General features: G+C 39.5%; 1 protein-coding gene across 1 annotated transcript in view; it reads left to right on the top strand.

The window, feature by feature from the left end:
- Positions 1 to 12,101, top strand: part of LOC139691472 (uncharacterized) — a 537,131-nt gene extending 525,030 nt beyond the window's left edge. Inside the window, exons 7-10 of the mRNA XM_071589294.1 lie at positions 3,789 to 3,916; positions 3,977 to 4,037; positions 11,837 to 11,904; positions 12,046 to 12,101. Coding sequence (XP_071445395.1) covers positions 3,789 to 3,916; positions 3,977 to 4,037; positions 11,837 to 11,904; positions 12,046 to 12,101 — 313 coding nt within the window. The remainder of the gene's footprint in view (positions 1 to 3,788; positions 3,917 to 3,976; positions 4,038 to 11,836; positions 11,905 to 12,045) is intronic.
- Positions 12,102 to 12,338: the final 237 nt, after the last annotated feature.

The following is a 12,338-nucleotide window of genomic DNA, read 5'->3' as shown; positions in this document are numbered from 1 at the left end:
ATTTATGTAGCCTCAAATTTTGTCTTCCTCTATTTTACTTATTAATGTTCGCTAGGGATACTTATTACTTATATTTGGTTCACGTACGCAGAATAAAAGAAAGAATTGAGATTCACTAGAGATTCAAAATTTCAGGATATTTCTTGGCAGTGTATGAAGTTGGTATTACGCCACTTAAAATCTAAACCATGAAAAGGAGGAATTCTAAAATTATACTTAAAATCTCTCGCCCCACACGAATAATTTACCCGTAGGGTAAATTATTCATATGTGAACTCATACTTGTCAGCAAAACAGCTTGAGGAGGAAAAGAAGATGTCATCCCACCAAGGCCAAATAGGAATTCCGTCAGAAATAAAATAGTAAGCGTGGTGGAGGTTTAAGAGATAGGAGAGTATGTTATAGCATAGCGTTTGGGGTAAAGTGTTAGACATATGTAATTAAAATACATCAGTAAGAATAGTATTGTTTTTTTTCATTTTATTTCCATTGTGTCCGCACTAATATGGCTTCGCCTCTTCCCTTTGCTTAAATAATCTAATTAATCTCCCCTCCTCAATCAACTGGTGATCACTTTGTGCCAAATTTGTTTGAGAAACCGTGGCGGAGCCGAAAAAGGGACTTATCCTTCGGACAATGATTCATTTGGTTCTGAGCTAAGCGCAATACGCCTTACGCACATCCATCAAAACCAACTTCTGCATTATTGACTAATGATAGGACTCCATTTTGAATGGTATTCGCTCTAAAAATCTAATTCTAAAAACTCTTATGTTCGCCAATTTCATAGCATACCTTAGTGTGTCATGAAAATAATATTTCAGTGTCCCACTGTACGTTTTAAAAACATTTAATCCAGGATATCGATAGACTTTGTTGTAGACAAGGATTTGGTTTTTTTATGAAGCAGGTTAATTTCGCGGTGCTTTCCACGGAGAATCATGTTCATCTGTTTTAGTTGTTATGCATAGTTGAACAGTATTATCGCGGTTGGAAATTTCTTTCGCCGACCCAAATGATTCATATGTCTGTGTAGCTCCCGAACAGTGAGGGAAGAGGTTATTTTGTATCTCAGCGAATCAAGCTGCAGTTAATTTGACTGCCCAGAAGAGAACGATGATGATGCCATATTTTCAGATTTCTAATCGTAATGGACTGCTGTACATTGTTCGTGTCTTGGGTGCAAGGGTCTTGGTATATATATATATATATATATATATATATATATATATATATATATATATATATTTCTCAACGGAGTCACTGGAATAGATTTTTGAGATGGAATACGGTGCAATAAACGTGTATCAAAATGACTACAGCCAAATAAATATTCTTCGCGGGGGACGTTATTAAAATAAAAAGAAAGGAATGAGGCTATTATTTGGCGTTTGTATCTCCTTTTACGTTACCCGGAACGAATATCTCTTCCCTCGGAGGAACGGATGGAAAAAAATAAAGAGAAGCCTGAGAGAATCGATTCGATTGCCTTTAATGTCATTTTGCATCTCTTCCATAATCCCTCAAAATCCGACTATCGTTTTACGACTCTGCCTATACTCCATTTTTTCTCCTCCCTTATTCCGTCTCCCTCAACCTCCGCCCACAAAAAAACCTCACCCACTCGCGCCCCTCCGGCCCCACCTTTCTCTTTTTTTATATTTTATTTTACATCGGGTTCGACATATGAAATGCTCTTTCGGAAAGCCCTTTTCCTTCTCAGTCCCATATCTTTCTCGCTCTCTCTCTCATCCTCCCTCTCTCCTTTTGATCTTCAGAGACTAATGAGACGTGAGAAGGAAATTGGGCCGCCACGGGGTGAGGGGGAGGGGGAGGTGGCGTTAGGAATGAGGAGCCGGCGGAGGAGGAGACTGGAGGCTTGCGTAGCGCGGTGATATTGTCGGGAAGGCGCCTCTAGTTTATATCTCCTGCTCCTTCCTCGCCGCTCTCGCTTTTTTCCACCACTTCCCTTCCTCCCCTCCCCATCTCTCTTCTTCCCCCCACCCACCCTGCCCCTCCCCCGCCGCCTACGCTACCTGTTGGTTTTTCCGTGGCGCCCACACAAAAGGAGGTGGTGGACCGGCGGAGGGGGGTGGGGAGGAGAAAAAAGAGTGCAAAGAAAGGTTTTCGTGCGGGAGGGGAGGAGGCACTTATGGAGGAGGGATTTGAAGAGGGCGGAGATAACCTTGAAGACGATCGCTTTGCGCGTCTTATTCGAGAGTGGGTAACGATTTGAGAAAGAGAGAGAGATAGAGGAAGGGAGCGAGATGTCCCGTGTTTCTCTTAAGACGATGTTGTTTTGAAGGCGCGCGAATTTCGAGGTGAAATAAGGGAAAATAGTCGTAGTTATCTTGTTTCCGCTTGGTGATTTCATTTTTTTAACGTCATAGTAGTTGGTGGGCTATTATGCGCGCTCTTCTAATTCCCTACGTACGTACTGCTTGTTTTGACTCGGCTGTTAAAATGAGTTTCCTTTAACCCGACAACTGCCAAGCCATAAATGATTATTTTTTTCACAGGGCTATTTAAGGTCTTTTATCTTAGCGTTAGCAGAAGAGACCTTACTACAGTTATGCGTTCAATTTCATTAATGAATAAATCCGATAAAAGATATTGTTGACTCGTTTACTAACATTAAATTATTGCAGAATATTAAATTGTGCAAATATTTGCCTTTTCTGAAATATTTTCAATTTCCGAAATTTTAATTAACTGAAATACGTATATATTTGTGGATGCTTATTAATTCCAACGTCATGATTTTTTCACTGGTGAAAGAATTAACTCGATATTATTAATGTACGGGGTTCCTTAATTTGTGCATTTTTATCTCTGTCAGATTATGCGGAATATTTTTTTTACTTCACTTTGACACCTGAGAGTTGGTGCATCACCCGTTAGATCGGCCGTCGGTAAGATAAAAGCAGAAGACCACTTTCTTAGAAAATTGAATTTAGGTTTATGAAATGAAGGGAAGGAGTAAATAACCGAAAATGTCATATTATAGTAACTGAAAGGGTAGTGGAGAACCCGCGTTACCTCCGGAAAGTTAACAATTTCTACAAATGTTCACAATTGGAACTCATAAATCTTATGAAAATTTGGTTATTATATATGTATATAATTTAATTGTTGTATCTAAGATTTTTAAATTGCCTCTATTGATATATACTTACAAATCGCGAATCAAAGCACTAATTTCAGTTGGTTTTGGGACCTTAGCGCAATAAGTATCGTACAATTATTTTGTACAAGAATAAGATCATTTATGATTTAAAACTTATACATGATTTTTTTTGTGTTTAAAGCAGAAAAATTATGTCAACATCAAATACTTTTGTGATTTTCGTGGACTTGAGTTCGATGCATAATACTTACATTCACTCCTTGATCTATCTTTTGAAAGGAATAACGTAATTTAAATGACATAACACTAATTAAGAGCAAAATTGCCGGTACTGCATTTAATGGCTCTGAATTACTTTTATTACTATAATTTTGTGTGTACAATAAGTTCTTTCAAACTTGCTTCTCTCACTTATCTGTGCATATTGGTATCTTTTGTGTGGGAATATAATGGAATTTGGAGCATGGGGCTAGTCGAGTTGAGCGTGCTCTCAATCCGCCCGTCCCATCGAAGCATCAATGTATCCCGTCCTAATTTTCCTTCAGTCAACAGATTATCGCATCACATGAGGTGCCTTCAGCCACTCCTCCTCCGATGATACATCAAGGTGGAGGCGACGCAGACAAAAGTAGTAATCCTCGCATTTCGTTTCTTCTTACAGGCTGTTCGGGAGCACGGGCGCTTGCGCGGCCTGCGGGCAGACCATCCCGGCCAGCGAGTTCGTGATGCGGGCCGGGCCCCCGCAGAGCGGCGGAGGAGGCCCCAACCACGCGTCCAACCCGACCGGCGGCCCCCAAGGCAACGCTGGGCCCCAGGGCAACGGAGGTCCTAATTCGACAACCAACTCAGTTTTCCACCTCAAGTGCTTCGCTTGCTCAAAGTGTCAGGCGCAGCTGATGCCAGGGGACAGGTGAGAGATATGAAGGGGTACATCGCGTGTGGCCAAGGCGTGGTGGTGGGGGGCGGATCAAAGCGTGGGGGTGAAGGAGGAAATGGAGAGGGGGTGTTCAAACGGGAATTTGAATCGTGGCAGCCCCTCTCGATATCACGTATTAATTCGGATTATTTCCGTCGCGCTATAGGAGACTTGTGTTTCTTGTGGTTTCCATGAAGATACTTTAAGAAAAGGTATTCAAACAATCCAATCAAATGGAAATTCTCTACCAACATGTATTATAACCTGTGAGCCAGTAGTATAAAGCGGGGGCTATGAGTACTAGGTCTAATAATAGGGGAATAGGGAGGATTCTGTGGGACTATAATTGGGAGATATTTTAAGTTTATCCTCGTTCTTGGAATTAAGGGGTTCCAAAATCAATTGGCGGTAGAATCTGATATCCCTATTTTTTTCTGTGGTCCTATTAAAAAAATTACTTTAAGTACTAATAATTAGTTGAAATTCTGGGATGATCTCATATTTAAATAATACTTTTTGTGATTCCGTCGCATAGTTAAATCCTTCTTTCTCTAATAATTCCCTCAAAAAAGTGGGAGTGTCACAACCGTATAAATAAAGCAGCGTCATATTTTTTCCAAAACTTCGGCAAATCATTACGCCCAAAATTGAACTTCTCAATGTGGGCAAAATTAACTAGGTCAAAATTCAATTATCAGAACAACTATTTTACGCGTATTTGGACATCACTCTCATAAAAATCACATAGTTGTGCGAGCACGGTAGGAAGATTCGTGGAGCCGAAGAAACTTAAGATTTAAAAAATTGACTCATCAAACATCGACGGCACACCCGATGTCATAGCTTGGGAAGAGAAACTTTTGGTACCCACTCCCTCGACATTCGCCATTCCTTAGAGCGATGCAAATGATCTCGGGGTCGGTGGACGATCTCGATTCGTTTTCTTGTTACATTCCTCGGTTCCGTTCATCCTTTTTTTCTGCTCAGCTTCTGACCTCCAGTGAAGTGTTTCGCATATTTAATTTTAATTTATACGAACATTCCTCCCTTGAGAGAGCCCCGTTTTTTTTAATGGGTGCCTCGATTCATGATGTCGTTGTGCATTGTTCCAACATTCCGTGGTACCACTCGCCGGGTTCTTGCAGCCGTCATATTCCCCAGTTGAATTTCACGGTCATAACTCTAGTGTACACCGCGCCAGCTGCCATAGACGCATTATAATCACCAAATTCATTACACTGGTATCTCGTTGTTTTCAGTTGATATAATGTTTTTCATTTAGCTCTCTTATATCACAAACATTTAAAGATTTTGTAACGATTTTGTCCTTGAGCCCTGCCTAACATAAAAGAGGAAAGTCCAAAAATAATGAGCAAGTGCATTTATATTTATCCGATTTAAACTGTTGGCCTTATTTTTTCAAAACTGAAAAGTCGTGTTTAGTTCATGAAAACCCATTTTCACCATTTTGAGGGAAATGAAGACTAAGATATTTGCATAATATTATTAATCTTTATATATAAAATGAAGGTTTTGATATGTGTGGATCGTCGCATTCCGTGCAGTAGGATACTTTTTCTAGATGAAATGTATTGCAGACGAAATGAATGGCAATTGTATTAATTATTAAATTTTCTAATTCAACGCCAGAAAATGTATTAATAAAATGTTCAGCCAATACGGTGTTCCAAAAAAATATTTAAAAAAAATTCTTTCGTTGTTTGGACGTGGAACAAAAGAGGTTCATGTACGGATAGTAATCGTCTTTAAATTTTTATTTTTTTTAACGCGCATTTGAGGTCAAAGCAAATTGTTTCCAAAGAAATTGGTCCCCAAAAATGTTTTCTAAGAGACCGCTAAAGGTTAAGTTTTGTCGTCCCTTCGATGGGATAATTTAGCTGGATTTCAACCCAACCAGACGCTCACCGAGTCGCTGCCGCGATATCACTCATTCATGTTTACGGAGCAAGCCTAATGAAGACTTAAACCAGTTAAAATGGTTCAGCATTTAATTGCGTTCCAGTCAGGGAAGAGAGAAAGCGTCGTACTTCTCATCTGCTGTGGGCGCAAATTTAATTGCGCGCTTGTAAGAAAACGTTCCCAAGAAAAGACGTGCCGCGCCGTCGTAAAACTCCAGCAGGTTGGAAATTCTCCCCTGCCTCCCTTCTTCTCCCTTCGTCTCTCATACGTCATCTAATCTTTAGTTTAAAGGTGAAAGGCGTTCTCTGGCCGAACGCTTCAGCCGCTCTTAGTGCCTTGTGAGATAGCAGTCGTAAATTGTTTCATAAAAATCCCCGAAATTACGATTTGTGAAAAAAATATTGGTAGGGAGAGAAGATAACCAAGCTGGAGATCGCAGACTCCACCCATAGATCCTCTATTTAGGAGTGTCATAAATGGGACCAGGTTTCAAAACATTTAAACATTTTAAAGATGTGAGATTCTTGGTGTTATTTTTTTTATTTAAGTTCACCGAATTTCTCATTGGGCCAGAAATAAAATGCTAGACTGACGTTCCTAACTGGCTAAGGAAAGCTCTGAATGCAGTTATGTCACATATATTTGGACTATAATGAAGACATATTATCATTAATTTAGCGGATATTAATCATAGTGTAATCCTACACCCGAATATTGACGAAATTAGATCTGCCAATTGAGTAATTTGGCAGACCATTTCCGTTATTTAATTTGCGGCTAATTTTCCTCAGAAGGTTTGGTTTGAATGACTACATTTTTCGATATGATAAATTTTTACAATTCTAATTTTAACCTATGATATGGGCGGTAACTCTTGAGGAGAGCGGTCATAATTTTCTATTAGCATGTGTTATTTGAATCAAGGAGTAATTCTAGTCTTTATATCAAATTGATTTTAACTGAAACTAAATTAACTGCGGTATGAAAGAGCAATACACTTCTCTAGGCAAGCGAGATGAGCTATTAGTAACAAAAATCAAAATAAAATTAAGGTAAGGTAAAACAAAGACTAAATTCTAGGCTTCTTGCAATAAAAAGCATTTCCCCGTAGTGCGACCACTTGCATTTATGCTCATCGAATACCGCTCACGGGGAATAATTTAAATCTTTTGGCACTATAATTTCATCCCTATAATATGATTGTTATGATCTCTCCTACCTTTGTACGTTGTGCTAATAATACATTTTAAACATTATCGATAAAGAGACGATCTAATTCAGCGATCATTCCAGCTTCGTGAGGGTCCCATATATCAGCAATATATTCTAAATGAGGCCTAACTAGCAAAATATAACATTGCTGTTTATACCTTTTCGTCGCTTTTCCCAAATACTCTAATAATAAATCCTAATTCCTGCTAATTTGTCCCTTTATCCTCCATAAATGTGTGTGATACAGTTAGGAGAGGCCGTGAGTAAGGGTACGCCCAAGCATTTAATCGAGACTACCCTTTCTGTTTCTGTATATCTGGCGCAGTAGGGAAGCTAGGAACTACTCGTTTTCCAAAACTTCATCACTACAATTTTAAAAGTCTAATTTAAATTGCTAAGTGCCGCAAGAAAGTTGTATTCAATTAGGGACAGGTACTAAAAGTACTTAACCTCAGGACAGGTGTTTGTATCATTAACGTGAAGACGGAATGACAGGCCCAATAACACTTCCCTCATCACCTCAAGTAACTGCCACTGCATTAGAGCTAACACCATTTATTACTACTCTGTGTAGGCGACCATCAAAAAGTCTCAAATACAGCCTAGGATATTTTCATCTAAACCAGAGTCTTCGACTTGTAGCTTTGTGAGTAGCTTACTCTGAGGCACTTGGTCGAAAGCATTTTGAAGCCTTGAAAAAAGCGCGCCAAATGAAACATTATTTTCTCTCCAATCAAAAATGTCATGAACAGAGTGCGCGAAATTTGGTTTCATTAGAGTTACCCCTTCGGAAATCGTGCTGGTTTCACATCAATAACTCTTGACTATCGAGATGTCTCATTATTAAGCTAACAATTATATATTCCACGGCCTTGTACCTTGTATGAATTTGAGCGAGATAGGTTAGTAAGTATTCGGTTTCTTGCTGTCGCCGCTTTTAAATATGAGTGCTAAATTAGGTATTTTCCAGAAATTTTAAACCTTGTGACTTGTTAGGAATTTCTTAAAAAAGTTCTTTAAAAACGGGTCAAATTCTGGTGCTATTTGCTGATATATGCAAGCTAGTGCTTGGTCGGAAATTACGAATTTGTTTGGGTTAACACTTTTTAGTAGAGCCTCTCTTCCTCTGCGAGAAATTACGATTAGAGGTACCGGATGGAAAAGCTGACTAGGTAAGCTATGGGAGATATATAGTGAGACTTTGGTACAATGTTTTGAAAGAAGGAATTTAATAAAATAATTTGGCATTTTCTGAACTCCTGGCAACTCTGTCGCATTTACCTTTTTTGAGTGAATTAACTGTAGACTTATTTCCACGAACCTCCATATCATAGAACTAAAATACTTCTGGATTTCATTTGAGTTTTTATCTGAGTCTATATAAGCTCAATGATATTCCAAATTCTTTTTTGCATACCCCGTACATATTCGTATGTCATAGCAGTGAAATATTTCATTCTGTAGGTGGGGCTAGAGGTCTCATCGTGTATTTTCCATATTGGCCTAGCATAGTCTTTGACGTCTCAATGATTTTCCAAATTCCGCTTATTTTTTGTAAAGTTTCTTGAAATTGACCTGTTGAATTCTGAGCGCGTGATTTCAATATTCAATATGATTTTTGGAATTATGTCAACCCTGCTGAAGCATGGTTTTTTAACTGCAACAAAAAATCTGCCCTCGATTATTTTCACTCCATCATTTATGTAAAACGGAAAATTCGTTTGGGTTGAAAACTTCACTGTCGGCGATTTCAATAGATAACCAGCTATTCCTTAATTATTACTGCAGCTGTGGTTTGAATGAGGTGATGACATTTAGCGACTCCATATAGTTTTTCAACATTTTGATATTAAAATCATTAAATGTTTAGCCCTTGAATGTGCCATATTCACTCAAAATGGTACAATATTCGATAGACTCGCACTTCATTTCTGGGTACATTAACTTTTAATGATATTATGGTCCTTTAGTCCCTTCTAATTAATGATGTTATTTTATAATCAATTAAATGGGCACGATCCGTCCTTGAAGAAGTGTCTGTCGTACAGTTTTATTCGCTCAGCTTTTATTAGTGTCATTTCTTAGGAAGCGGCATGGGCGCTGATGTAATTGAGTCAAGAGTTGAAGAGTTTTTTCTAGAATTATTTGTGAAAACTTAAAAGAAGTCGTGCCTAAAAAGGTTACTTATTTGGATATGCTAACAATGGCCGTTAAAAAACCTGGAGTCAATTTTTCTAAGTGCCATCACTTTTTTCATCGCAGGTTAGCCGAATTCCTTGGCGGTACCGTAATTACTGGCTTCCTCAAATAAAAGTTTGAGTGTCTGTTTGTGAAGATTAATGTCTTTTACATTTACGATGGAAGCTCTGTGGCACGCATGCAGAAAGAAGTTAAGACAATGTCTGTTCCCAATCGAAAGATCGCAAAACATGCGCATCTTTGCAATTTAATAGATTGGCAGAATACCACCACCATAGTTTTAATTAGTGTAGGATACGGAATCGAAATTGATGGAACCTAATTCAAGCGTATGCCTATAAATAAACTAAACTATTTCGTAGATGATATTTCTTAAGTCGTCTTCCTTAAATTCATCTATGGAAACGGATAATTAATTGAAGTTGTTCACCGTTGAGGTTATTTTGTGAAAAAGTCCTCAATGTGCAATGCAAAATTGCACCACTGTGCTAAAATACGGGAGATGGACTGCGGCATCAATAGATTCAGGATCCTATTCTGTCGTCCTGCGGTTCGCGATCACAAAAAAAACAATGCTAAACGACGAAAAAACTACGGCCGACGAACGTAGCTGAGAACCACCAACCTAGAATGCTTTTCAATTACGTTACTGAAAGTTGGTTCCTGAATACTCCCCGCCACACTCCTTTTGGGCGTCTTGCAGGGTATGGTATGGGTGCAGATATTTCTTTGGCATCTGCCGAAAGGTTCGATGGAATGGAGTTCGTACATCGTGGGATATTGTGTATCAGAATTAGGATGCCGATAAGGAGGGGAATATGCCTCAAAAATAAATGTGTTGTAATACGCCAACACTTCTTTTGTCAGTGTTGTTGTCACCATTTGTGCCAGAGGAAAGCGATTATTTTAGATTTTTTATGTTCCCTGATCTAAATTGAAAAACTAGATATGTATACTTCCGTAATACTGTATTTAGATGTTTCCACCCGTGTTTCGACGTTATGAAGTGTAATAGTGACGTTGCGCGTCGAAACTCGTATCATGTCTTAATAAAATACCCTGGAAATACAAAGTTATGGTTTTTTATCATTCAATATTTCGATTACATATAGTCACTTCTAACGCAAACAATTATCTAATATGCTTCTCTGATTTCGTATTTATTTTCTGACCAATGGATTTTGCTGACATATGGTACTTGGATTTTCACCTCTGTGTTGGAGCCGAGGTGATATGTTTGATTTCTCATAAAACACTCTCAGTCGCTGCAAGGCCGTATCTGTATTCTGTATAACAACCAGTCTTTGTTCTTCCTTTTCACAGCATTTACCGACTGTAATATTCATAAACCCTTAGCTATTTCATTTAAAAATAGAAGTACAGTAATCTACAATTTTCTTCTTCCTTGATTTATACCAATCTTATGATTTTTTATTATATATTTGTCATTAAATTAGTTTCCTATTGAGATGACATATCTAAACAGCTTTTTTTTGGCAGAATTCCCAATTTTTGATAGAATAGAATACGTATTTGTCTTTTTTTATCTGTACTGAGACACATTCTCTCAGATTTTTTGCTGTTTATTTTTTAATATATTAATTTTGTAGAAGTTTCGGAAGTGTATTTATTCTTTCCTGGGTCAGGATTATGTCTCTTAAATAATTCATTAGAAATATGCTTTGCAGTGTACCTGGTTTTCGTGTACCCAGAGGGTATCGTTAATAATTCTGCAGTAATTCCAAAACTTATAATTTTTCAGAACTGTTTTTCACTGCTCTCTTTATTTTATTCTATTATAAAATGATACATTCTGAGATGAGTCTTACATGTATTCATCGTTATCTGCTTCTCACCAAAGCGAAATTCCATGTCTTTCGTTTTCCGTTTTCGGTTATTTCCCCGGAATGCAATTCCACAAATGCTCGTTTCTCCAAGAAACCATGGCATTTAAGTTCATGTTTTGCGTGCATGTTTGCCTAATGTTGGGTTTGGGTATCTCTGGTATACCAAGTGAAGTGAAATGTTTTGTATAACGCTGGTAACTTACATCTAGGCAAAATTAAATTTGATATTGATTTTCCTGTGATATTGTTATCACCTGCCCGCATCGAAGTGGTGGAATACAGGGCACGATGTATATAGATATTGAAGTGTTTTGAGTTGTCTTCAGTGGTCACATGTGCCCATTCGACATGCAGTGTGTGGATCAATGCCACCACATTGAATCCCTCCGTCACTTTTTCCTCCTAATCTCTCATTCTCCCCATCTGAATATAATCGTCATCGTCCGGCATGTACCAAATGCATGAGATCAAATTCAAACTCGAGGTCATGCTTGAAATTTCGCCAGTCATCACCGCATTATTGTCTTAAGAACCCACTCCGTACGTTGCCCTATTCTATTGTATTCGCCTGTGGATTTAAATCGAGTGCTTCCATCCCGTCCCTCCAACCCGCAGGTACTATCTCCTGGCCGGCAGCCTCGTGTGCGAGCAGGACTGGCACAAGCTGCTCAAAGGCGCGGCGGCTGCAGCGGCCGCGGCTGCCGCTGCTGCGGCGGCGGCCGCCTCTTCCAACGCGTCCCCGTCCTCGTCGGCATCGCCACCCGGCCCGGGAGGTCCCGGGGGAGGAGGCGGTGGAGGGGTCGGCGGGCCGGCGGCGACGACCACGACCACGGGAGTCCGCAAGGGGAAGGTCGGGCGGCCTCGGCGGAGTAGAGACTGAGGGCGGCGGGGCGCGGGCCGAGGCAGGGTGAGTACTCGCTAAATATATACGGCTTCGGAGAACCGGTCACGCATGGCTGTGCCTTCCTTCCGTGCATGCCACTGTCTTCAACGTGGGCACCGGTTGCCAAAATCGGCAGCCTTTAATGCGACTGTAGGACACCCACGCAAGGAAGGACATCTCTGGATGTCATCAGAATTTATGAACTACGACCACAGAAAATCAGACTATAATAAC

Source organism: Hetaerina americana, unplaced genomic scaffold (genome assembly GCF_022747635.1).
Source record: "Hetaerina americana unplaced genomic scaffold, ioHetAmer1.1.p SCAF_36, whole genome shotgun sequence".
Lineage (NCBI taxonomy): Eukaryota > Metazoa > Arthropoda > Insecta > Odonata > Calopterygidae > Hetaerina > Hetaerina americana.
Note: the sequence above shows the minus strand (reverse complement) of the source record. Positions and strands in the feature narration are given on the sequence as shown.